Source organism: Pogoniulus pusillus, chromosome 4 (genome assembly GCF_015220805.1).
Source record: "Pogoniulus pusillus isolate bPogPus1 chromosome 4, bPogPus1.pri, whole genome shotgun sequence".
Taxonomy (NCBI): Eukaryota; Metazoa; Chordata; class Aves; order Piciformes; family Lybiidae; genus Pogoniulus; species Pogoniulus pusillus.
The window spans coordinates 25,579,869-25,607,085 of record NC_087267.1 but is presented as its reverse complement, the minus strand read 5'-3'; the positions used below and the strand labels follow the sequence as shown (position 1 = coordinate 25,607,085).

Genomic DNA, 27,217 nt, shown 5'->3' with positions numbered 1-27,217 from the left:
CAGGAAGAGAGAGACCTCTTCAGGCAGAAACAGAAAGAGCAAAAAAGTAAGGGAATAAAGGATCGCTTTTTGACCATGTCAGGGTTGAACAAGAATATCAATATTGAAATGTTATAGGTACTTTCAAAGGAATGCAAGCATTAACTTTACAGTATAGCGGGCAGTATCCTCAGAAAGAGCTACTGAGCAAAGCACCTTTAAAAGCCAAGTTCTCACTTAAAAGCCCAAACCCAAACCTCTGACATAAGATAAAAACTGGATTGAGAGTTAAATCTTTGAGACAACCTACCTTAAAATTTCGTTTAGGCCAGCAACCATTGCTGGAGTCAAACATCAAGGAATTTGTTCACCTGTCCTAACCACTGGGAGAACAGGTTACAGAAAGGATTTCTTTCCTATGCTGCAGAAGATGGGAGAACAAATGCATGGAGGGCGAGAAGAAAGAGGAGGAGGGCCTCTTTTAGAAAGCAGAGAAGAAACCTTTAGAGATCATTCTCCAGAATTCTTTGGAGGACAACACATGAGGAACTCTAGCTTATCAATAATGTTTATCTCAATGCTGTCTGCTTATTCTATTCCATCAAAAGGAGAGAAAGTAATTAATAAAGGGGAATATTTCTATTTCTGATGGCCTTCATATCTGGTTATTCTTGAGTAGATCACAAAACTAAACTCACACTTCCACTCATCTAGAGGAAGATCCATGTTATCAAATGTGTCATCATATTTCTCAGCTTCAATTTCTTCTTCAGGATCATGAATCGATTCAAAGTAAGGATGCATCAAAGCCTCAGCAGCTGTGACTCGCTTCTCTGCATCCAGCACCAGCATCTTCTCCAAAAGGTTTACAGCTATTGTGCAGAAAACAAACAGTGTTTTCAAATCACAGTACTGATTCAAGCTTCTACACATTAACATTGCCTGGGAGATATTTCAGATAAATACAGCGTTATAAAAACAAAATCACTGGATATCATTCCATAGCCAGTGGGGCCCATCTGCATGAGAAAATAATGCTGTGAGCAAGATGGAAGGTGTACAAAGCCTGATGCAACTCAGAGGTGCTCCCTTGCTTCTGTATGTAATACAGTCACATCTCCTCAGTTAAGTATCTCCCAGCTCCTGGCTCCAGGACCACTGTACTTGAGGGTTTCCTAGGTGTCTTTCATCACTGCCACCATGTCATGGTTCTAAGGTAGATCACATACAACCTGACAGAAGCAAAATGAACAGGTGGCTGTAGAGTTAGTAAGAATTGCTCTGTATGTTACCAAATTCAAGCTGAAGCACACTTGGAAGTTTGCTGACAAGGCAAGTTGTTCACGCTCTGAATCTCAGTACTGAGTTTACCTGCTATGTGGTTTTGATCTCAACAAAAACAGTCCACGAAAATCCTTTATGTTTCTCCCAGGTGGATTTTGGATCAGGTCCATTAATAGACTGTCAAAATGGTTAGTGTAAATGCTTATGATGAATGATTTGTTTATTCTCTGTTTTTCTATTCTGAACAAACGTTCCTGTGTTGGGTGGAGCAGCTGATGGGAAAAGGGACAGCAGTGCAGTACAGGATGCTGTGACTCCTGCTTGTCAATCTTCTCTCCCAAACCATGAGCAGTTGTTCTCCATGTAAAGAGCAGTCAGATGTCCACAGAGGTAATAGGAAGAAACACCCTAAAAACTAAATGGAAATAGGTAGCCTGCTGTAGCTGAGGATGTCAGTGAGCTAATGTGCTAGTTTGAAGCAAGCTAGAATGTTTTGGTAACAGAACTAGATAACGGGCAGTGAAATGAAAACAATTGATGTCAACTTCTCTCACAGTTACGCTGAGAACTCTGGGAAGAAGAAAGACTTTTTCTCCATTTTGTTTTTCACTCTTGCTTTTGCCTTAGACCTAGTCACATCTCATTAACCCTGCTCCCACTAACCTTGCTCCCTAACCTCTTGGCTGCACCTCTCTTCTTCCTGAGAACTGGGGTAAGGTTGAGAGGGCCGGGGGGAGGTGTTGGGGTGGTTTGAGAGCCCCTCCTGGGGACTCAGGTTTCTGGGAGGGGAGTTGTGCTTTTGTATTGTTTATCCTTTGTATATTTCTGTATATAATTGTATATAACTGTATATATTGTAAATAGCTGCTTGTAAATTTTGCTAGCTGTAAATAAATTGCTTCATCTATATTCCCAGGGTCCGTCTGAGTTAGCTGGGGCAAATACAAAAGTGTGGGGGGGCGGGGTAACCCCCAAACTATCACAGCTAACTGTGCAGCCAAGGTAAGAGCTGCTTGTTACTCACGAACAATTGTACACGAACGTACAATTTAAAACTTCTTAAATTGAGAAGAGTCAATGATTTTAATTTGTATTCTAACAAAACTGGCTTGGTGAGCGTTCAGGTCATTGGGGAACGAATAAGGTTTGGGCAGAGCCATCTCAGAGCTCTAGCTGCCACAGGTCATGTTACATTTATGCACATTTGGTATGCTCTTCTGGCTGCTTATATCTACCAAATCCAAGCCAATGCTTCTCAGGAATGCACAGATGTTTCTCAGGAAATATTAATTCCATGACTGAAATGTCAGCTTTTCATTTGCTTGCATTTCTATTGTATATCGGATTGAGCTTTTGGAATTTTATTTCCAATAAAACACAGAGAAGAATTTAGCACATATATTTAAACTCTCAGGGCTCTTAGAAAGCTGCTCTAGTAAAACCATTACGTAGATGCTGGATTGAAGCCTAACACACAGATTCCTTCTTTTTTTTCCCCAAAGCTTAAGAAACATCTGATTCCTGGCAGTGTCTAAACTTGGCAAAGTTCAGCCACTACAATCAAAGCAAGAGATAGAAAAGAATGAGAACCATCAAGTATTTGTCACATGACTGACAGTGCTGCTGCCTCCAATGCAAACACAAGAGCAAGACAAATTGCACAAACTGTCCACACAAACTGTCTTACCCAAAGGACTCGCATACTTCAAGATCGAGGCAAAATCTTTTTTCTGGACTTTTGGGAGGCTTTTGATGTAGTTTTTTGCCTTAAAAGAAACATGGATATTATATTAGACTTCTGCCATGTTTGTAATGGGACAATATTAACTATATGCCCTAATAGTAACTCAATGCTTTGATAGCAAATCGTACAAATTAATTGGTTTTGGAGTCATTAAGCCTCATTATATCCTCCTTGTTGAAAGAAAACAATTATTTATTTAATTAATTTTAAAATTAGGCCTTAAAACTGTAATTAAGAAATGGTAATGTAAAGCTTTAATTATTGGTCCTGTGTATTTAATACATTAGAGTAAATATGTATGCATCTGAAAAGGTATGCTTTTGGAAAAATGACATGGTTTACAGGAATCTCTGCAAGTGACTTTATACAGTTACTCATTAGTATTTAAATTGTACAGTTAGTCTAATGAGTAATTTTAGGTTCTTTGTAGTAGGAGCTTAAGGAGTCTAAAGGGACATCAGTGTGAAAACAAGGAAGACAGAGACCTCTGCAAACAAGTGGGTTTTCTGAACAGGTTCACATTTTCAGCATGCTCCCAATAGACATATTGGTGCATTAGCTTAACTGTTTCTATGGTACACACTGGAAACATTCAATTATTTAAATATAAGGAATTTTCAAGTGTTCTGATCATTCTCTGTCCCACGCTGCTTAACCTTCGGTAGCTACTCTGGGTGTGCAAAGCACTTCAAGGCAGAGATATATTATCAGCCATCATTTCAATAGCCAATACATACTATTTCAGCCAGTCTAAGAACTGAATGTGGTTTAAGTAAAATTAAGACATACAAAAGCCATTAACAAAGTAGAATACTCACATCTTGACTGTGCAGTTTTTGAACAAAATCGTGAGTTGGTGTGCCTGTTATCTTCATTATTTCTGTGAGCTGGTCCAGATCTGGATATCAGAAATAAGGAACAAAGTCTTTCACCACAAAAAAACCTAAGCACCCTGAAAACACTGTGCATTACACAGCTGTTGCAAAATACAGCCACAGCTATAATGCAGTGACTGAAGATTTATAATAAACATGATGAAAGCTTTCCCATTTTCTTGTATGAGGCTTGCAAAAGAGCTGAAATAAAATATCCTATACATTTTTGTATACATAATTGTATCATCTGCAAACTCCTCTAATGTAACCAGGCCTCTCCAGTACTTTTGACCAAAATCAGTTCAAATCTATTGCAGAACAATCAACACTTGTACTGCATGCATTACTCTGGTCTGTAGGTGATGCAGAGGCATGAGACGTCACAGGGAACATCAAATGGTATGAAAAAACAGAACAAAAATCAGAGGAAACAAGTCTGTGTTCTTCCCACACTAACGAACTTCAAGAGGAAAGAAATCAGTTCATCTCCCCCTCACTTGCCACAAGCTTAGTTTGATTCCAGATGCTGAGATGTTGGAGACATTGGGGCAAGGCATCAGAATACTCCCTTATGTCCCTGTGGGGGAGGGTTGCACAGGCCTCAAATGACTATGTTTACAAATCTATTCACGTCCGGACATGTCGTCCCCCCGCAAAGGGTGTTGCCCTGCCTAAACTTGGGGTAAACAAGTTAAGGGGGACAAAGAGGAACAATAGCACTGGTGCCTTCGAGTCTGGGTTGCCTGCTCGAAGGTTGAAGTAAACAGGTTGTGTAAGTTCACGCACCTAGGGTGGGGAATCCACCTGAGCCCTCTCCATATTTTGGGGTACCGGACCCCAAGACTTCACCTTATTTGGTATGTTTGGGCCTGTTGCCAAGCCCCTACTGGACAGAATTGTGGCCAAGGACCATCAATCTCGGAATCAAAACTCATAAAAAGGGACAATTCAGTGTCCCTGCTCTCTCGCATCTCGCTCCTCGCTACATCTATCCTGCCACCCTCCTCCACCTACTGTCTCCAGACGCTTTTGGGGACCACCGCCGCTGCATGACTTCAGCCCACAGCACCAGCCCAGGGAACTGACCAAGGCACTCCCGGCCAGCCGCCGCTCCAGCTGCCGTTCCCAGCTTGACTGTGCCTGTGGAAGCTCCAGACAGCGCGCCCCAATAACCCCTGAGCTAATCTATTCAAACCCACGATATTTGGGACCATCGAAACTGACTCCAGCCAGTGAGTAACTGAGCAAACTCGAGCTAAGACAGCATAAACTTTCAATAATTTTACCAGTGGCACTATCATGCCACAGACTCTCTTCCTAAATCCTTTCAAACCTCTGCTAAGTTCCCAATTTTACTACATATAGACCTTCTTTAATATAATTTCAGAACCGCATACAAAGATAGCTGTAAATAAGTTTGGGGAAGGGAGGGGTTCCTTGTGTATATAATATTAAACCCTTTTAAAATTCGGCCTCATATTTCATTCCCCCAAAACCCAGACGAACCCCTTCATGACAGTCCTAAACCAGCACAGGTAAATCAGCAACAATAATAGTTGTTCCAAAGCAGAAACACTTTATTTACAGAAGGCTAGCACTGCAGAGAAGAGCCTTATGACTCTCTCGCTACTCTGGGAAGAGCAGCAGATGAGAAGAGCTAGGTCAGAACTCAGGGCACATGATGATTCCATCAACCTCTGCAGAAAAATGCAATAGTGCATAATGCTGATGAAACAAATACATAAAATCCCCTATCAAGTTTGTAGGATAACCTATTTCTGATACTGAAACAAAAATCCCTTAACTAAGCTGTTTTCTTATTCACCTAGCTACAGCTGAACCCACAGCTGCATGTCTCTGATTCATATAGTGAAAGGTGAGCAAAGACTATTACACTGGAGTAATTTCCTTCCTAACACAAGACATAGAACTTTGGCCAACCTCAAAACCCCAATGACTAAAATACATTTACAGTGCACCTTCAAAATTATGATTCATTAATCTTCTTTTTTATGCACCAGAATGCATAAAGTAGCATTACTTGAGAAATGCCATGTGTTAGTCAACAGTGGCTCTTTGGTAGGCATTTTAGTATTTTCTGGTTAGGAACTAACTCATACTTAGAATCAGTACAGCTGAAGTAATTTGTTGTATTCTACTTTTTCATAGTGCCTGTCATTTTTTTTGTGGATGAAATGTTCCTCTTTTAGGTTTTGCCTCACAAAATGATAATGATACGATCCACAATGAAGTCCTAATCTTATATGTAAGGACTTAAATACAAATATAACTAAACTGAAACTATTGTGACTCTGTAAATATGTATTTGCAGAGAAGCATATTGACTGAAACTCTACCAGGGAAAAGCAGTGGGAGAAGATTAGGCTGAATTGCCAAACATACAAAGCTGGGAAACAAACAAACACACACTAAAAAAAAAATCTATTAAATTGTCCTCTATTAATTATCACAACTACTACTGCCAATGAAGTACCATCTGAGTATCACCACTGAATTATGGTTCTAACTCTTCCTCAGTGAAATGATAAGACTGTTTTAAATATGTAGTATTTTGCTACATGTTACTTCACGTATTTTGATAAAAGTCTGAAAGAGCATGAAATGGACTAGCACGTGCACATAGGTCTGTACAACTGTACAACAAAGCAGAATCTTCTGTGCTTGTTCTGCGATTGTGGAATCTATTACTAACTAAATAAAGCAAAATATGCCTTTTCTATTGTCACACAACCTTCTACTGATGATTTGAGATGTAAGTCAAAGACCATCTATCTTTCTTTATTGAAAGAGTTCAGTAATACACATTTTAATTGGAAGTGGTACACATAAACAGCAAATAATGAGAAAGGTGCAAGCCATTTTACTATTAATTTCCATTTATACTTAACAGGTTTTGAACAGACCCACTGTATCACATAAGGACTTCTCATCTTTTTCTTATGTTAGTATCATGAATTCACTGAAGGATACGATCATTTCCTTTGAACAGAGGCCTCCCTGTTATCATCTCTGCCATTATACAGCCCACAGACCAGATGTCAACTGGAAAAAAATACCAATAGTCACATGAAATTGCTGAATAGTTTTCCATTTAAATGTACATAAACTTTAGTTCAAAACATGTTAAAGAAGTATAAAATTCACCTATATAGCCTATTACAAAGTAAGTTAGTGCCTTGCCAATTACAATGAACAGTATAGGTAAAACAACCATGCTAATTAGCAAACTGGACTGGTAATATGCAGAAACAGTAGAAAGCAGGTGCACGTGGGAAGGAAATTTTTAATGCTTTCAAAAACTTCCACAGCTATTCCTCCTTCTGTAACTTTGCCTTGTTTACTCAAGTTAAAATCAGCACGAAGATGATAGTGCAGAACACAGACTAGGCTCTCACATCTGTGCACATGTATACCACTTTTTTTCAACCACTTTGGCACTTTCTTTACTCTCAAAAATATACATAAAGACTCCCAAACTCACAACCACCAAATGATTATGTGCAATTCATGTACAAAAAAGTTTTGCGTAATTATGTCATTGACACCTCCAATTTTTCACTTGCTTCAGAAACAAAGACTTGTTTATGTATCTCTGGATTCAATAAATGCTTTAGCTCTGTTAAGGCTTTTCTGAAGAGATGCTAACCTGTTTGTGTATAATGCATCCAGTTAAGTATGACCTCTGGGGCTCTGTACCACCTTGTAACCACATAACCAGTCATCTCACTGTCTGTATGCCTTGCCAATCCAAAATCAAGAATCTGTAATAGAAGCACAAAGAACATCCTGGTCAGACAGCTAATTACCTATTTCGTACAAACTTTACAAATGTGGATAATAAAAAGAATTGAAGCAATGTGCAGAAACTGGTGTATTTTTGCATCTTTCTCTCACTGAATTATCATTTTAAATTTTAAACATGAAGACAGAACTAGCAAATGGTTTTAAAACTCTGTTTTCCAATTTAGATACTCCTGTGGCAACACTGAAAGCTGTAAAACCAATAAAGAAAAGCATAAATTCTTTAACTATTAATTAAAAAAGACACAGGGCACATGCAGTGCAATGCATTCCATGACCATGGAATCACCATCACATCATGTCAGGGCACAGCACTCATCTTAGATGGCATTCATTGCACTCATAACACAGGCTGCACAATTATTCTAGTGTGTGTCCCAACAATATTCGGAAGTAAGGAGATATTCTAAGTAATGCATTGGAGTGGTTCTGGGAGTCACCTGCCCCCCTCCTCAAAATGAATTCACACAGACTAGAATCAGCTGGATAGAAGTTAAAGAATGAAGCTTTATATACACAGCTTAGCACAATATACAATCAGATATTTTCAATATCTTACAAATATTTACAGCGATACTCAGAAGTATCAGTAACTCAGAAGTTAAAAGAAATACAGAAACACAATAACTCCTCCTAGACAGAGTCCCCAGAAGGGGCTCCTTAACACCCTTTCACCTCTTTGCAACCTCCTCCTTTTGATCCCAGAGTCTGCCTTAAGTGCAAGGTGAGTTGGAAGAATCAGCAAGGGGGTTAGAAGAAGAATGATTAGTTGGGTTATGTGCAGGATCAGGCAGAAGCAGTTATTATGGCAGAAGCCAGGGAGAGACTGTGTTATCTATGTTTGTGTTCCATTTTTAATACCTCTCAGCAAACCTATGAGTAAAATAGACATCACCATTGTTTTCTTTTCACAGCATATAGTCTAATTTTTCTCATTAAAATATTCCAATTACATTCATACAAGAGAAGCCTTCCTCTAGGTCACATGGAAAATCTACAATATGAGCAGGGAATTACCATTATTTAGTCTCACTGAGTTTTCTTCAATCTCCTGCATCAACTATAAAAAACCTTCTGTGAGGAATGCAAGGTCAGTGCAATTTTTAAAATGATCATGCACAACTCAGTTTATTTCTAAGACTCTCAGATATTTATCTTTTGATATAGCAATGAGTACAGCAGCAAGATTAAAAGTGAATACTACAGCCTTTTGGCAGCTTCTACAAAATTGGCCTAACAGGGCTCACTTGCATGGACCATTAAAAGGTGATGCCAAAAGATGTGGCCAACAGCAAGAAAATTCTACTCCTAGAATGAAAGTCAGTGTCTACTTATCACAAATTTCATACCTCTAACAAGAAGCAGGGGGTTAGATAAGTAAAATCTATTCAATATAAATCATAATCATTCGCAGATATTTCAATACGTAGCTCTGCATGAACAGTCACTGGTTTCCATGCATATTGGGTTTTCTATATATACTGGCAGGGCAGAAGTTTGCAGTAGGAGCATCTGCACATTACTATACCAAGAGTTTTTTAATGCTCTCCATAATTTGACCCTTGAAAACATTGCAGGAGGCAAGCACTCAGTGGCAAACATTTTCACACACAGAATGTTAGGGGCTGGAAGGGACCTCGAGAGATCATCTAGTCCAACCCCCCTGCCAGAGCAGGATCACCTATACCAGACCACACAGGAACATGCCCAGGTGGGTTTTGAACATCTCCAGAGATGGAGACTCCACAACTCCCCTGGGCAGCCTGTTCCAGTGTTCTGTCACCCTCACAGTATGAGAATTCCTCCTCATGTTTACATGAAACTTCCTATGCCTCAGCTTTCACCCACTGGTTCAATCCTCCTGGCACTCACCCTTTACACATGTATAAAACATTGTTGAGGTCACCTCTCAGTCTCTTTCAAGCTAAAGAGCCCCAGATCCCTCAGTATCTCCTTGTAAGAGAGATGTTCCATTCCCTTAATCATCTTTGTGGTTCTGCACTGGACACTCTCATGCAGTTCTATGTCTCTCTTGAACTAGGAGGCCCAGAATTGGACACAATGCTCCAGATGTAGCCTCACCAGGGCAGAGTAGAGGAGCAGGAGAACCTGTAAAGTATTTCAGGAAACTTTCATCATTTATTGGCACTAACAGAAAGGGAAATTATATTTTCATTCATAGATCAGGAGTATAAACCATTATGTCTTATCTTTATTGCCATATTTGAAATATCATTTCCACATTTCCCCCATAAGCGCTGATTACCTACCAATCTAAAAAACAGATAGAGGATGCAAAGGGAGAGATTTTTACTCTTACAGATAAAATGCACTTGATTACAGCCAATTCTTTGGGTGCTGAAGATTTACTGGATTGAAGATATTTGCAATATGGAAATACAACTTTCAAATTTATTCTTTATATACAGCACACACTACATTTTCCCAGTAGACATGAGGAGGGATGGAATCAAAAAGAAAATTCTACAGAATAGGCCAAAACCCACAGGGTTCTGTCACAGCTTTTAAAGCATTTTTCATATCAAGCCTTGTGGCACTTGGAGCTAGAAACAGCTAGAATATAATTTGGGGGGTTATTTTTGTAAAAGCAAAAAACAAGAGTGAGAATTTTCATATGCTTTTCATTCACACATTCATTAGACTTAAGTCCAAGTGTATCATGTTAGCACTTAACATGACACCACCTCAACAACAATCTTCACATGATACTATTATTTTCATACTCTAATCTTCAACTTCTCGACTGCAACTTGCAAAGCTAATTTTCAGAGCAAGTCTGAAAATCTTTTTTACAATGCAGGAATTATGAGAGAGAGCAGATTCCCCTCAGCTCCTTACGGATAAGCTCATCTGCTACTCAGCAAACCCTATCTTGCTTCACTGTCAGTTTTCTAATTACTGTGTAGCAGTTGAGAGCACCAGAAAAGGGATCCAGAAATCTCATTCTGAACTCCCAACTTCCCTACTGCCTCATCACGACTGGAGCCGAGGGTAAAGGGCACAGACGCGAGGGGAAAAGAGTTGGCCAAGCCATGGCAGAACTGTCTTGTGTCCACATAAAGTGTCTTTGCAAACTTGTTCTATCAGAGCAGGGTGATGTCCTGCCCTTTATACCTGAACTCATGCATGCTGGGGAAGCCATCTTAACTCCTTTGCAGTAAGCAGATCCAAGTTAAATCCTTGCTTTGATACTCTTTATGCATTTGCTTTCTGTTTATAGACTGGAGCTGCCTTTTGACAATCAGTATTTCCTATCTGCAAATTTGCTTGTTTCTTCTGCATGTGATATCAGAGCCCATGCTACGAGGACATTATAATTTTACTCTGAGAGTTAAAAGAAAGCTTAATGCTACATTTAAACCTTGTCACTTCACAAAATTGTGTTCTGATACAGAGTTATTTGCTTCAGTTTACCTAAAAGCTTCAAAATGTCCAAGGTAACAGAACAATAAGTTGTGTTAAATAAGGAGATACAATGATCTTATAATGGGAGAATGTCTTAGACCTGGGCTGCATCTCAAAATACAACTGCACAGTTGAGGTGGTAGGGAAGAAAATTATGTAAAATTATTTTTTTTCTATATTCTCTTTTGTTCCACTGGAACCCACTTACCATCTGGTTGCCTACAAGACAGGAGAAGACAATGACTTTTTGTCTTCAAAGAGCAAAAAAGCCTTATCACAACAGCTACATGGAAGTATATAGTCTGTGTATGATAAGAAACATTTTTTTGGAGCACTGCAACAACTTTTATTTTATTTGAGGGAGTGATTCACATCCTTTGATCTTCATCCATATTTCCCAACTTGTACAGTTATTTTTGTTAATTCAAAGCTGGAATTCTCACATAACTGAACTGCTCCCATGAAGTTGTGCCTCTTTTAGGCCATAGAATCATAGAATCATAGAATCAACCAGGTTGGAAGAGACCTCCAAGATCATCCAGTCCAACCTATCACCCAGCCCTAGCCAGTCAACTAGACCATGGCACTGAGTGCCTCATCCAATCTTTTCTTGAAGACCCCCAGGGACGGTGCCTCCACCACCTCCCTGGGCAGCCCATTCCAATGGGAAATCACTCTCTCTGTGAAGAACTTCTTCCTAACATCCAGCCTATACCTACCCTGGCACAACTTGAGACTGTGTCCCCTTGTTTTATTGCTGGTTACCTGGGAGAAGAGGCCAACCCCCACCTGGCTACAATGCCCCTTCAGGTAGTTGTAGACAGTAATAAGATCACCCCTGAGCCTCCTCTTCTCCAGGCAAGATCTAAATGTACTTACATATAAAACCCCCTGCTTAAATTTACTATTGTTTTACGAGGATATATGGGCCAGCCACAATTCAAGCACAGCATTGAAGATGGAGCTTAATTTTGCAATTGCTAGAGCTAATATTATTGCTAGCACTAATATTACCCACTCTAAAAGGCTTTGGAATATTTCAAATACATATAAGAAACTGCAGTCAGAACTTGTCACATTATTTCAGTCCCTTATAAGTAACTGCACCTTCTGAAATTAACAGCATGTTTTTGCAGTGTCGGCTTCTAGCAGTGTAAAGCTCTTTGCTTCTAGCTAGTACCAAGGATTGGTTTGCCAATCACAGTCATTGCTAAATGCTGCATACCACGTTGCAGAGCAGAGTAAAAAGCTGCACCTGCAGAGAGGAGCAAACAGTTCAGGCAACCTTAAACTGATCAAAGTATCCATACCACATATATCATATTTAGTATAAAGCTCTTCTTCAAGGGCCATCATCTGAGAAGGACCTTGTTTGTTCTGCCTTTGATCCTGATCCATGAGTTCCTGAATCCAGCTCACAAATCTGCTAAGTCCAGTCTGGGACTTCTGCCAGAGCACTATTGATGATGGTGACTAATTACAACCAGGGGGGTTGGGTTTAATATTGGGCTTTTACACACTTGTAGACATTTTATTGTTGTTATTTGCATTACTTTTAATTTCCTTGTCCTTTATTCCCTTTCTCTTCCCTTTGGGAAGGGAGAAGAGCAGATAGTGTCTATTACTCATTCAGTGGCCAGCCTAGCCCTAATCCTTGACAAGTATTCATTGAAGCATCACACAGGAAAAGGATGACTAATACTGCCGCACATTCATACTTAGTGTGTGCGCACAGCTGTGGCATGGGCTACTCAAACCAAACTCATGGAAGCAGTTTCAGTTCTTACACTGCCCTTCACCCACATGGAAGAACTCAAGTCAGCAGCTACTCCAGTGATGCCATAAATCTAATAACCTGCAGCACCAACTTCCTCACCAGAAACCCTCCTCTACATCTTGAAGTCAAACTCCATCTCTGCCCCATTAGCACTAGGTGTCAGCTCCCCAGAATGTCCTATTTGGACTGAATATTTTCAGCAGGGACACCCTGGGCAATGTTTCTAGTCTTAGGCAATGCCATTCTTTCTCCAGAATGATTTAGAAATTAATCTCTGTCATTCATTAAAAAAATGCATTTATGTCAGTCTAGGACATAAAATAGGAGGTGAATATGTTCTCACTATTTAGGGCTTTATTTCTTAAATAAATATTTAATTATTCTTGTGGTGACTGAAGTCAGACAATCAGGAAAATACTTTTAAGGAGCAATTCCTTGCAATATTTTTCTATATTGTTACCACTGCCCATCTAATCCTCTTCCCTTTAATTTTCCAGTGTTCTATTTCTCTATAGCTCTTGAAAGAGCCTGTGCTGAAAGCCTGTCCCATCACTAAAAGCTGCCAGCACATCTACAGCTGTTGCACCTTCTGTCTTCTGTGGAACATTTCTAATGCACCTGACTGTTTTCAAATAAACATATCCTACCTTCAGTTCACAGTCTTCATTTACTGCCAAGTTTCCAGGCTTTAGATCCTGTAATCAAATTTGAAATGCATGTTATTTACTTATTTTACAGCAAGCACAATGAAAGACACTTTCTTGAATTTGGGTTTAGTGGTTTTCATACAACTACTTAAGACAGAAACAGGTAAAACAACATCATAAATCTAAATTTGAAATTCAAATATAACAAATTACAGAAACTAAGCCAAAAGCTTGCATATGTTTGGCTTTTATCCAGTACATTTTCTGCCTAGTCAAATCAACTTTTTTTCAGCTAGAAGCCAACAAAATACTTGCCAGGGAAGAACTCATACATCTTACTGTGATTTGGGTTTGGACACAAATTTGTTGCACTTAATACACTGCGAAATTGAGGATTCACATATATAATTCTGGATTGTACATAGTGCATATCAAAATATACTTTAACAAAGGTTCCATACCCTGATGGACTTAAAAAAGATTACTGAAGAAATCAAACAAGATTTTACTCGAAAGCCTACACTCTCTCTTCTGTGGGAAAATCAATTTCCTAATGAAGTCACTTAAATGGAAACTGCAACATGAAAAAAAAATCCCTTGAGCCTCTTTAGCTATTGATCTAATGATCTTCAAAAGTACTCCTAAGTTAAGCAGCAAAGAGGAGAGTACTGGCAATGACTAAGAAAATTTGCCAATGTCAGTGACACTTAGGCATGTACAAAGAGAAAGAAAACAAATCACAAAGAAATTTTCTCTCAGCTTTTTCAAACCTTTGACGCATGCTAGCATTAGACACTTAAAAGAATCTTTTCTCTGAATATTTAACAGACATCAGCCTGGTTTATATAAAGATGTTTTAGGATCAGAGAGGGATTAGAGAGAAAGAAATTGGTGCAAATGTCCATAATAGAAAGAAGAAGCTCAAGAGCCATCAAGAAGGAGGTTAGAAAAAATCCGTTTAAATGTAAATTTAGACCAGGATCACAGCAGTTTCAAAAGTAATTTATTATATTGCTTTGGTAGTTTGTATAGCTCATACACTATGCGATACGCGCTTTATGTGGTGATCCTGGTATTTTATAACAAACAGTTTCTTCTGTTCTCATACAGTTTAAGTGGAACTTATGCTGCTTGCTCCACAACAACATCATTCAAAACTCCTCTACAGTGCAAAGCGATTTGAAATGGACATTTGCAGATGCAGCAGGGATTCAAAAAGAATCAGATGCCTAACTTCTCTCAGAAGGAAAAAAAAAAGAGGTCTCAAGGCTCTAAAATTTCAGACTATCTTTCAGTTTCTATGTTTTCCCTGCTCCAACTCTGAACACTAATGATATTTAAACAACATTTAAACATTATTTATACAAGATTAATCTTGATTTTAAAAAGTCAGAAATTTAGATGCTATTTCCTTTTGTATCAGATTCAAAGTAATTTAAGAAATCATAATCTAAGCCATATTTAGTGCAACCTGAATGCCTGACTTACACTGGTGTAGCCATACCATGTTTTGTTCCCAATGAAAAAGAAAATAGAGACATCAAACTATGACACCATAATCAAAATTCCAGGTGTATTTATGAGCATGTTTATACACAAACACCACTCACTTTATCAAAAAATAAAGATAATTCATATTGCTTCTAACTTACCCTGTGAATTATGCCTGATGAATGAATATACTGTAAAAAAAAAGAGAGAGTGTTTTTAGTTAATGAGAACCTGACTTAGAAGTTGCCTTGGGCCAATGTGAAAGTAATTAATTATGGTAATAAAGTTGTCTGAAAATAGAAAATGTTTATTTTTTCCATAGAAGATTTTTTTTTAATCTGGATTTGCAGCATTCAGATAATTAAATCAGCATTCTGCCTGTCCCCAACAATGGGAGAAACTAAAACAGTTTGAGCACAGCATATACTTTTTTCCTCAGCCTTTCCATACATAAAAATCTCATGTATTGGTAGGTATGTATAGGTCTCAAAACAGATCCTGCTATTTTATACATCAGAAATGCTCTCTTGCAATAGACTTTTCTGGTATGCCATAAAGTTTAGATTCAAATGCTCCAGCTGCACTGAGTTTTAAGAGTAGCATAAAGGCTAGTCAAGCTCTTCGGTGAAGAATCTGGCCACATGCTTCAATACTTACTCAATGAAGCATGGAATGGTCACGTTACAGGATATTCTCCTTCACCTGAATGTTTTCACCACCCTTACTGTGACCTATTTAAGGTACTGTGAAAGTCAGAACAAACTGGACACCTAGGACAAGTTCTTTGGGGAAAATAACTGAGTAAATACAGATGCATGCATCTGTGACTGTCACTAAATGCTCTCCACTGAGGTACACAGTTCCTCTCACCAACTGAATAATGCCCTAGAAGAGACGATCTGCAGTGTGGACAATGAAGGGAGCCTCTTGTAACTAGTTTAGACAGAAGCATCTATTTTGCAATGAAATGCAGACAGTTGTCCTGAACTGAGGACATGCTTTCCAAGGGTGCATTGGGATGTGCTCATATTGTTTACTTCGGGTGCATGGAACTGAACTGGATCATACTACTAATGGCAGCCCATATTACTGAAACTGCAAAACCCAAGAACAATAAAGGCTTTTGAAAGAGGCCTCAGAAAAGATGGATGAGATGTGAATCCCATCAAAATCACCTAGAGAGTTTCCATTTTATCCCACCCTGAAGAGCCGCAGAACTTTAGAGGTTAGAAGGGACCTCCAGAGATCATCAAGTGCAACCTCTCTACCAAGGCAGAATTCCCTAAGGTAGTTCACACAGGAATGCATCCAGGCAGGTTTTGAAAGTCTCCAGAGAAGAGACTCTCCACAACCACTCTGGGCAGCCTGTTCTAGTGTTCTATCACCCTCACTGTAAAGAAGTTTCTCCTCATGTTGAAGTGAAACTTTCTATGTTCTAATTTGTAGCCGTTGCTCCTTGTCTTATTGCTGCTGATCACTGAAAAGAGATTGGCCTCAACCACATGGCACCCACCCCTCAGACATTCGTATACATGGATAAGATCTCCTCTCAGTCTTCTCTTCTCCAAGACCAAACAGCTCCAGGTTTCTCAGTTTCTATTTGTGAGAGAGATGCTCAAGTTCCCCAGCCATCCTCATGTCTCTCTGCTGGACTTTTTCCAGAAGGTCTCTGTCTCTCTGGAACTGGGGAGCCCAAGACTGGAAACAGTATTACAGGTGTGGTCTAACCAGGGCAGACTCTCAAAGAGGGAACACCTTCCTTGACCTGCTGGCTACATTTTTCCTGGTATACCCCAGGATGCCACTGTCTCTCTTGGCCACCAAGGCACGTTGCTGGCCCATGCAGAACTTGCTGTCCACTAGGACTCCAAGGCCTTTCTCCACAGAGCTGCTTTCCAGCAGGGCAGCCAACCTGTACTGGTGCCTGTTGTTATTCCTCCCCAGATAGAGGACCCTGCACTTGTCCTCATTGAATTTCAAAAGGTTTGCCTTCACTCAGCTCTCCAGCCTGTCCAGATCTCAGTGGATAGCAGCACAGTCTGACAGGATGTCAGTCACCCCTCTCCCAGTTTTGTATTGTTAGTGAACTCAATGCCCTCATCTAGGTCATTGATATCGAACAAATACAGGACAATACCTGGGAAAAGTTACAAGGTCGGAGCTAGGAAAGACCAACCAGGTCCAGTTAGCACAGCATCACAGAGATGTACAGAAGAACTGCACTTTGAAGGGTAACTGCCAAGCAGCCACATCCCCAAGAAAGAGTCTTCTTTCTTAGCAACCACAAAGCTGTACAATTAACCGTGAAATTACAACAGTTCCTCTGTAAAGGGATCCTCATAATACATCTGGTGAAGGGACCAGGAAAACAAAAGCAAAGCTTCAGACAGATTCAGTGTGCATTTCAGACTCGGGTTTCTGAACTTAAACAAAACTCATATAAGCTAAGCAGCACAAACCTGGATTTATGGCATCAAGTTTTAAAGCAGTGACTAACAGAAATAAAACCTCTGGTATTTTTCTTCTTGTTTCTGACATGATACTCCAAATAGGATCCTGTAGGTTCTGAAAATAGCAGGGCAGGGTGGGTGGGGATTCACTTTCCTTAACCTTGTGCCTGCAATTTTACTAATCTAGTCCAGATTGTGTTAGGATTCTGCTGTTGCATGGGAGCATTGTTTATTGCTGTGCCAGAGTAAACATAGGTTTTGGCATTTGTAGTAGACCAGTTCCTGCTGCATATTGCTTGCAGATTAGGCAAGGTTTAACACCACTCATAAGACGTGCTGAAGAGCTTCACAGGATTTCCTGTGAAGGCACAAGGGGCTATGGGTGCAGGACTGTACCCTAGAATAGCAGCTGTAAAACTGTTACAGCAAACTAAGAACTACAAAATGCTGTTTATGTCATGGGTGTGCATGAAATGCATCCAGATGGAAGGAACCAGACACAGAAAGAGGAAGTTTGTCTTTTGTCTGTGGACTCCAGAGAGGATATATGCGCCTTTTTTTCAATATATCCACGAGGAGTTAAGACTCACAATAAATGAAGAAAAATACATCTTCTGCCAATAATCCTCTGCCAATAAGGGTGTCACGACTGCTTGAATTCTAAATAATTTCAATATCTTCTTCTTGAAGCTTCTTGATTTTCTGGAGCAGATGCCTAAAATATTCTATAGGCTATTTTTGCTGTACACAGCAAAGAAATAGCTGTCATCCCGCAGGAATTTCTGCACCTAAGAATGTGGCATGTAGAAACAGCAGATAAAAGGACTGCAATCTTCAGAGTTTCATTGAAAGTAAATCTCACCTCTCTGGTGGGAAGAGATGCTTTTACTGTTGTTCTCATCTCACTGAAGATTTTACGAGTGCTCACAGCACCAAAACCATATCAAACACTTTGGGGAGAACTCTTACATTTTTCTAAACACTCCTCTTAGTACAACTACTGAAAATTACATGAAACAGCACTTACTCCTAGGGCTAACGAACATACCAGCTTGCCTGTAAACTGAAATACTGGTGCTGTGTTGCAATGTTCTTTAACAGCAGCAGTAAATTTCCTTTTATTATCTCCTGGTAGATAGCAGTACTGGAACTATGCCAGTTTTCCTTCAGAAAACTTTCTATTTCAGTTCAATAACTTTCTGAAATAAGATAATATTCTCCCTATTTTTCCTCATTATATTCTCATTGACATATTTTTCACTCTTAACATGGAAAGAAACATCTAAACCAGAACAGATATATCTTTCATGAAGTTATCACCACCTCCACCCCAACAATGCCTCATTCAAGACCCAGTTAACACAAGGAAAATGCCCTGAAGAACAGGAGCTCTGTGTATAATCTTAAAGACAGTTTTTGGTAGCATGCACAAATCAGATTGTGCTAGGAAGTTAACCAACCATTGTCTAAATTCTAAGCATTCTTGTCTGTATAGGCAATTGCTACACAAAATAAAAAAGCTAATCTAAAGGGAATTATAAGACTCAGAATAAAGTATTCTAGGCAGCAAGTAAAACGAAAACAAAGAGTGACTTGGCAGGGAAGGAAAAACTGAAGAGGAAATGATTAAGAGGGGGAAGGGAAAGCAGAGAAGTAGAAAGAATAACAAACACAAACAAAAGGCAGTAAACAGAGATGACAGGAGAGAATTAGAGCAGGTAAATACTTTCATGAGTATGGTGAAAGAAGCTTGAACAATTGTTTGTATGGCCCAAGAGCTATCTGCCCATCCTCAAACACTGTACAAATAAAGAAGCAGGACTGACACCTGCCTCCCCAAACCTCTACAAAACATAAACTCAGCCGGTACTCCTCCAGAAGAGGGACCCCCAAGACTGAATGCACTGCAACTTTCAGCCCCTTTCCACCTACAGAAAGACATTCACATTGAGCTTGCCTTCTGTACTTTGACAATACACAGCTTTTCTGTCAAAAAAACAAACAAAAAAATGAAAGCCTTTCCAAGCTACAAGTTCATACTGAAATAAAATATAAGGTGTCTAAGGCTCAACTAGGAAACAAAAGAGAGATATCATTGTTTTAAAGTAGTGTCCAGTCACATTATTTTTTTCTACCTCTGATGAAGTTTCATTCTGATAAATCACAAAGCTTGCCAAAAAAACAAAAGTAGTATTTCATTCTCTATAGAAAGAAGACAGTAAATCTCAAGAACAGAAGCCTTTGAGAGATAATCTAAGCCACTAGGATACGTTTCTAGGTCATTTCACTGGAATTTAATTATTCATCCTTTCTGCTACACTCAACTGGAGCTAATTTTTTACAGTTCATATATTGTTTGCCTGTAAAATTAGTCCAGATGATGGTTTTCATCTCTGGTGGATAGCATGCCTCCGCTGGAAACCTGTTTCTCACACAGTTACCAGCAAAAAACTAGACAACTCCACTTGGAAGAATCACTATCCTGAGGGATGTGCCAGACCTTCCTGTGTTGGAACCATCACTGTTCACACTGCACAAACACATGCCTGTGCCACACATCTTCCAGCATGCCAACTTCAATTATCTCTGTATGAGCACAGAGGAAAGTCTGCCCATACCTGCAGGCACAAAACCTGCAGGTAAAATGAAAGTTGTACAGTGCAAGCAGTCACCATGGAACGACATCCAATTCTAGATGGTGCAATTCTGCAACCACGTTACAGTGTGCATCCCTAGGGCTGCATAAGCAATTAAAAGGCTGTTACTTCAGCAGACCCTGGCTGAAGTCTGCAGAGCTAGGTCAAGGTTTTTGCTTCTCTTGGCATTGTGTCACCAAGAGGAAAAACAATACGGACAAGTCCTTTTGTGATCAACAGTTTGGTACGTCCAAAAAACAGACACTGAAATTTAAGAACCGCAACACCAATCTAGGTCGAGAAGCATTTTCATCGCACATTAATATAGCTTATATATGGACAGAGAGCTTAGTATCTTTTTCTGTTGTGAGACACAAAAATAATCACAATTCATTTTTAAAAAGCCAAGTAGAGGAAAACAGCACTGGCACTAATAAACAGTATTTAATAGAAATATAAGGAAGAAAAACATACAAAGCATGTGACAGATAATACACTTGGTATCATCTTCGTAAGCGTCAGTAAAATTCAAAACCATGTTCCTTTGCTAGAGCTGTTGGCTCTGCAGTCCACAGAAGTACAAGTACCAAGAGATAAAGAGAGATTAATATACACACCATATGTGAGAAAGAGTAAAGGACTAAGAATCAGGCTTAACTGGGTTTACATTTGCATTATTCTCTGAGAAAAAGAAACAAAAAACCAAGAAGACAACCAACAAGGCCAGCAACTAACTTAAGGATAAAGTCTGGTTATGGTCATTGAAATGACTATTCTTCCCCAGACACCACAGTCCAGCTCAGTCATGACTTACTTACTGGACAAGCTACAATATGCAGCTTTCCTACACAGTTCAATACTGAACAAATTTGAATGGTCTCTTCAAGCCTTTTACGAATCCTTCCATAATTCACTGTGTACAATGCCAGCACATTATAAACACAGACACTAGAAGACAAAATCCAGAGAAGGTGTCAGGAGGCCTGCACATGATGAACAAATAGCCCCAAGGAAACTGAAATATTAAAAGCACAGATATGGTGGAAACAGAGTCAGGTCAACCAGCAGGAATATGGGACCACTGTCCAAGTGTGCACAGATGCACACCAGGAGCAAAAAGTAAACAAGGGAAAATGCAGACCCACTGCTGAATGCTGCAAAGCACCAGGCAACTAGGGGCATGGAAAAGGCCACGATATTTAATGTTTTATTTGCCTTCATCTTCACTAGTAATATTTGCCAAATCCCTGAGACCACTGGGAAAGCCTGGAACAAAGAAGACTCACCCTTTGTAGAGGATGACCAGGTTAGGAAATATTTAAACAAACTGGTAGGCAGAAGTCGCTGAACCATTATGGGATGCACTCATGAATGCTGAGTGCAAAGTTGGGCAAGGTTGCTGTAAGGCCATTCAATACTACGTGAAAGGTCATGGTGATCAGATGTTCCTTGTGATTGGAAGAAAGCAAATATTGTTTGTGTCTTCAAAAAGGGCAAGGGGAAGAGGAGCAAGGAACTAAAGGCCAGTCAATTCTTTCAAATGTAATAAACAAGTAATTCCAGAAACCATTTCCAAATATAATAAGGACAAGGAGGTGATTGACAGTAGCCAACATGGATTTACAAAGGAGAAAATCATGCCTGATTGTGATGGTTTGGGTGTTCCCCGCCCCCCTACACTTTAGAAATTACCCAGACTAGTCTCAGCTGGCTCTGGGAATATAAATGAAGCTATTTATTTACAGGTAGCACAATATACAAGCAGATATTTACAGTATATACAGAAATATACAATGTAAAAGATAATGCAGAAACACAACTCCCCTCCCAGAAACCTGAGTCCCCAGGAGGGGGTCTCAACCACCCCTGCACCTTCCCCCTGCCCCTCTCAACCTTAACCCAGTCCTAAAGAAGAGCAGAGGTTCAGCCAAGAGGTTAAGAAGCAAAGGTGAGTGGAAGGCGAGGTTAGGGAGATGCAGCTCAGTCAGAAGCCCAAGGCAGAGTGCGACAAAATGGCGAGAGAGTTATCTAATGTTTTCGTTCCTTCTTCAGCAAGACTCTGAGGGGAGCAGACATCACCACTGTTTTCCTTTCACAGCCTATGATCTAATTCTTCTCACCAAAACATTCTACCCTGCTTCAAACTAGCACAGTGATCAACCTGTCAAACAGCCTCCTGTGAGATTGATTGTCTTGGTGGATGAAAGGAGGGCAGACATTGTTTACTCTGATTCTAGCAAGGCTTTTGAAAACCTCTCTTGCAACGCCATCACAGAGAGAGGAAGTATGAATTAGATTAATGGACAGTGAGGTAGACTGAACAAACTAGATCAAACCTGACTGAGATGGCTGAACTGCCTGGATCATAGGGTTGTGATCAGTGTTAGAAAGCCTAGTTAGAGGTCCATCACTAGCAGTGCTACCTCTAGAATCAGTATTGAGGCCAGTTCTATTTAACATCTTCATTATTGACCTGGATGATGGGATAGAGTACACCCTCAGCAAAGCAGCAGATGGTTGTGCAGCCATTCTGCAAGACCTCCACAGTTTGGATAAACAGGCTAACAGAAACTCAAAGTTCAACAGAATCCTGCACCTGAGGAGTAATCCCATGCACTAATATGGGCTGGGCAGGTGACCAGCCTGGCAGAACATGACCGGGAGGTCTCAGTGAACAAGTTCAATGTGAGCAATGTGTGATGATTGCTTAGCTGTGCACAAGACTTGGAGGGAATATAAAAGACAGAACCAGATACTTTAAAGTATTGCCCAGTAAAAGGACAAGGAGCAATGGGCAAAACCCAAAACATGAGAATTTACATTTAAATACATGAAAAATACCAGGGAGTCTTGGAAATACTTAAAACCCAGCTGCACAAGCTCCTGAGCAGTTTGTTTAGTTTATCCCTACTTTGTGCATGAAGGTTGGACTACACAGTCTCCAGAGGTCCATTTCAATCTCATCAAGTCTGTTAAAATACATTAAATTTTTTTTCTATCTTTCAGTGGACTCCTTTCTGACATCTTTCACAACTGTTTAAATCAGGTGCATATTAATTTAGATTTATAAGTGTAATTATCTGTCCTCCCCTCAGCCACCTGCCACTCAGATTTGTCACTAAAATTTCACAGTACTTCCTCTTTATCAAAGCTGTCCCAGGCTTGCAGACCTCAGAGACTTTGACTTTACACACATGTTAAGCAAAGGATACATACTTTTTAATTTCACAGAAAACATTAAGACATCTGGATCAGGTACTTGGATATAGAAATGATCCAAATGATTTACCTAAATTTAGCAATCAGCTTTAATACTTTACAGAAATGTCCTTTTAACACGAATGGATCAAACTAGCATTTGCCAGAAACCAGCACGGGCATTAGGATTCAACAGGGTTTATCATCCCTCTCAGGACCAGAAATTCACCCCAAAATACCACACCAATATGTTGATAACTGTGTATGGCAAATACATGTCCGTATTGATAGATATTACAGTAGATACAGGCCATAATAGTATCAATATACATACTCAGATACACACCCATCCTCCCATCCCATATATGTATATATACAACTGTATATGTCAATTCTCCCCAGAAGAGCACAGAAAGATACTACACTTACAGTGAGTTTGGTGCAGAGTGCCACAGCAACAGTGTGTCAGACCAGTACTGGTAAGCCACAGAAACATTTTCAAATGAAGAAAACGGAAGCTGATGATATAGCTGAGGTCTCAAGTAAAGGTGACTTGAACAGTCAAGTCAGCAGTGGTTTCATCCAGTCTCTGCACTCTCCAACTAGCCACAGCAAGAGGTATACGGCCCAAAAGCACCACAATAAACCCCCTGGGAAGAAGGTGACTAAAAGTCACAGCAGGGAAATGTTAGTGTCCTCAAATAAAAAAACTGGGTAATACTGGATCGATGTACTACATGGATTTTGAATTATGATATTCTATTTTTGCTTGAAAAAAGCCACAGACAAAACCACCATGCAAAAAAAACCTTAGATGACATTTAATTCCACAAAACAAATGCAGTGCAAAATTTCATTACTTTCAGTATACAAGGCAAGATAAATTTTATCCTGCCAGCAAATCTTAAATATTTGTAGCCCTCCAGAATAGTTTACTAGGAAAAAAAGATTGTGAAATTAAAATAATAGAAGTGGCAAACCTTCAATCCTTTCAACATCTGATATACCAGGAACTGGATTCGGTCTTCAGTTAGTTTCTCATGCTTCATTATCTTACTCAAGTCTGTTCCCATAAATGGCATGACAAGGTAGCTTAAAAACAAACCAAATCAACCAAAGAAAATGAATGGAAAAAGAATAAACTTAAATTTGTCAAATAAATTGAAACATAATTATATATCATAATTTAGTGACAATACTAAATTATAGATCATTCCATTTACCAAAACTTTCCATCATCGTTCCCCTCCCTGCCCTCCAAGTTTTTAATCTATTTTGATTGTCATGAAAAGGTACTGCCCAACGCTGACACTCATTATGGAAAACTGCTAGGTATCAAAAGAGTGCAGATTCCGAACGAGTTAGAAAGTGCATGACCAAGAGTCATGTGGTATTCCAGAGATCCACACAGAAAAGTAAGACATTTACACAATGCAAGACATATATATATATATGTATCTCATCATCATGACCATTGTGATGAATTACCAACAACCAAACTGCCTAGATTCTGACCTAGACAAGGTCAGACACAGCAGAAACAGAGAAGATCAAATTAGGAGACACAGTAAGTCCCATTGATTTTCACCTGGGATCATAAACTGGAATCTTTGATACTTAGTACTGGTAAAGGATAGCCACCAGCAACAGAAAGCTTCAGAATGTCAAACTGGCATATCAAGGCTGATCTTCACTTAAGATCAAAACTGTTCTATTGAAAATAAAGTTACAAGTGCAATGGGGCACTGGCTTAGTCCCTAGGAATTACAGGTAATATTTTTAACATTTCATAGGCACTAAACATTTTTTCCCCATGACTTTGGGGGATCAGGACTCAGGTTCCCAGTCCCAGCATTTACAAATTTGCTATCTTTTTGATACAAAAGATGACCAATTTTATTCTGCAGCTATATAAAGACAGAGCAAATATGGAGAGTAACATGTCTTACCTCTCCCCCATTACGACACAAAAAATGTTTCCTATCAACAGACAAGTGACTTAGAAAACATTTTAATTTCTTTCTTGATGTTCCTGACTGTTGAAAGCATACTGATTTATCTTCCAACTCAGACTTATTAAATTCATTTTCCCAAAGGTCATGAATATTTGGAATGAGATAAGAAAAACAAAAAAAACTTTTAGTGACTGTTCTAGAAAAAACAGACAGAGGTGAGACAAGAGAAAGAGAGAAATATCTACACATGTTTTACTCCTAATAGTGACCTTCATTAGGATTTTGATTGCCTGCCACCATCTCTACAAATCCCAAGGCTCTGGGTAGATAGTGATTTATGTGAACAGACAAAATTCAAAACAACCCATAACCATTAAGCATTGTAAAGAGTAGGATGAGAAGGACAAATAAGGCTGTATTTTTATATATGTATTTGCTAAGTTTACAAATCAATGACTTCAAATCATTTACAATCAGAGAGGTCTACATGGGCGGAGAAAAAATGTTTGAAAATCCAAACTTTAGTAATCATTTATGAATAACACACTGGAACAGGACAACACTACAGGCTCACTTCTAACACTTTGTCTTCTACTTAAAACTTCAGAAATTTATTACTAAAAAAATGTATTTGCAGTCTGGTTGGATTCCTCAGGCTGAGGAGCTCACACACCTCATTAATAATCCACTTCAATGGGAGCCTAAAGCCTAATGCAGTTGAATTCTTTGCAAGTTCCATTCAAACCCCAAAATTCTTACAAAATAAGGGGTAGCAACCCATTCTGGTGCACTGCAGGACAAGAGCACAGACAACACAAGGAACAGAGGTGAAGGTGGTGATAAGCAGCTGGTAGAATGGGACTTAAATTAGCAGAGAATTATGCATTTCTTATTTTGTATGCCGTTTTGATTAGTAGAACCTTCTAAAACCGAAGGAAGTTCAATAAAAGCATGAGCAAGGAAAGGACTGTTCCTTCATAAAGTAGATTAGACTTTGTCTTCAATCTTCATTAATACATTGACTGGTAGAGTAGAAAAGCAGGAGAGCAAAGTGCCAGGTTGAGCAGGAGCATGCTCCCCTCTAGACAGCAGGACAACGAGTCAGCTAAGAAACCCTAGGTCTCAGACAAGGCCAACCTTAGATAATAGTTCTGGTGAAAGCACTCATCTCACTTCTTCTGCTGTTTCTAGCCACAAATCTGCCTGAATTTGCTCTTTACAAAATAGGCCACAGACACCATTTCACAGAAATTACACAGAAAAAAACCCAACCAAACCCACAAAACAACACCACCCTACAAAACAAACAAAAAAGAGTAATATTGCTTTTTAAATAGAGCTACATTAGATAAAATCCAGAAAAGTTCTGCCAAAGCAACGTGAAATCTACCTTAAACCCCAAAAGACTTCTGACTACTGTTTATCTAGTGACTCTAGTTCAGAAGTATTAACATAGAATCCACAAGCAAAACAACAGACATACTAAATATCTTGTGTATCTTTGTTTTTCTAATAGGTCAGGTGATGTACATGCCTGGTATAACAAGCAATGTATGTACTCTGTATTGCTCAGGCAACTTGACCTGGGAAACCAGTCAGGGAGTACAACAGACCACAACCCAAAAAACCACAAAAAAATTCAAAAGCATCAAGTTTTGAACTAATCATTACATTAGTATGGATCACATCAGAGATGTGCCATGTAGCAGGCATCATTTTCAGACTACTTGTTTGAGCTAAGAATTATCCTGTCATTTGGGCAACCTGGGCCTCAGGGTAAGAAATCAGTGCTCAATGTGGGTTAAGGAATCTGCCAAACTGCCATTTACCAAGGGCTGAAAGAGGTACACTCTTTACAAGATGGGTAATTTGTTCTAATGTCAATCTGAAAACCTCAGTCTATGAATTTTGAAGCTGCACATGAAAAGTTATA

At 39.3% G+C, this 27,217-nt stretch overlaps 1 protein-coding gene across 1 annotated transcript in view; it reads right to left on the bottom strand.

The window, feature by feature from the left end:
• The window catches only part of MAPK12 (mitogen-activated protein kinase 12), a 41,038-nt gene that overhangs the window by 1,753 nt on the left and 12,068 nt on the right, over nt 1–27,217 (bottom strand). The window contains exons 4-11 of the mRNA XM_064142412.1: nt 24,310–24,421; nt 15,207–15,236; nt 13,555–13,602; nt 7,550–7,664; nt 6,874–6,945; nt 3,826–3,905; nt 2,951–3,029; nt 678–851 (exon numbers count right to left, since the gene is read on the bottom strand). Of these exons, the coding sequence (XP_063998482.1) occupies nt 678–851; nt 2,951–3,029; nt 3,826–3,905; nt 6,874–6,945; nt 7,550–7,664; nt 13,555–13,602; nt 15,207–15,236; nt 24,310–24,421 (710 nt within the window). The remainder of the gene's footprint in view (nt 1–677; nt 852–2,950; nt 3,030–3,825; nt 3,906–6,873; nt 6,946–7,549; nt 7,665–13,554; nt 13,603–15,206; nt 15,237–24,309; nt 24,422–27,217) is intronic.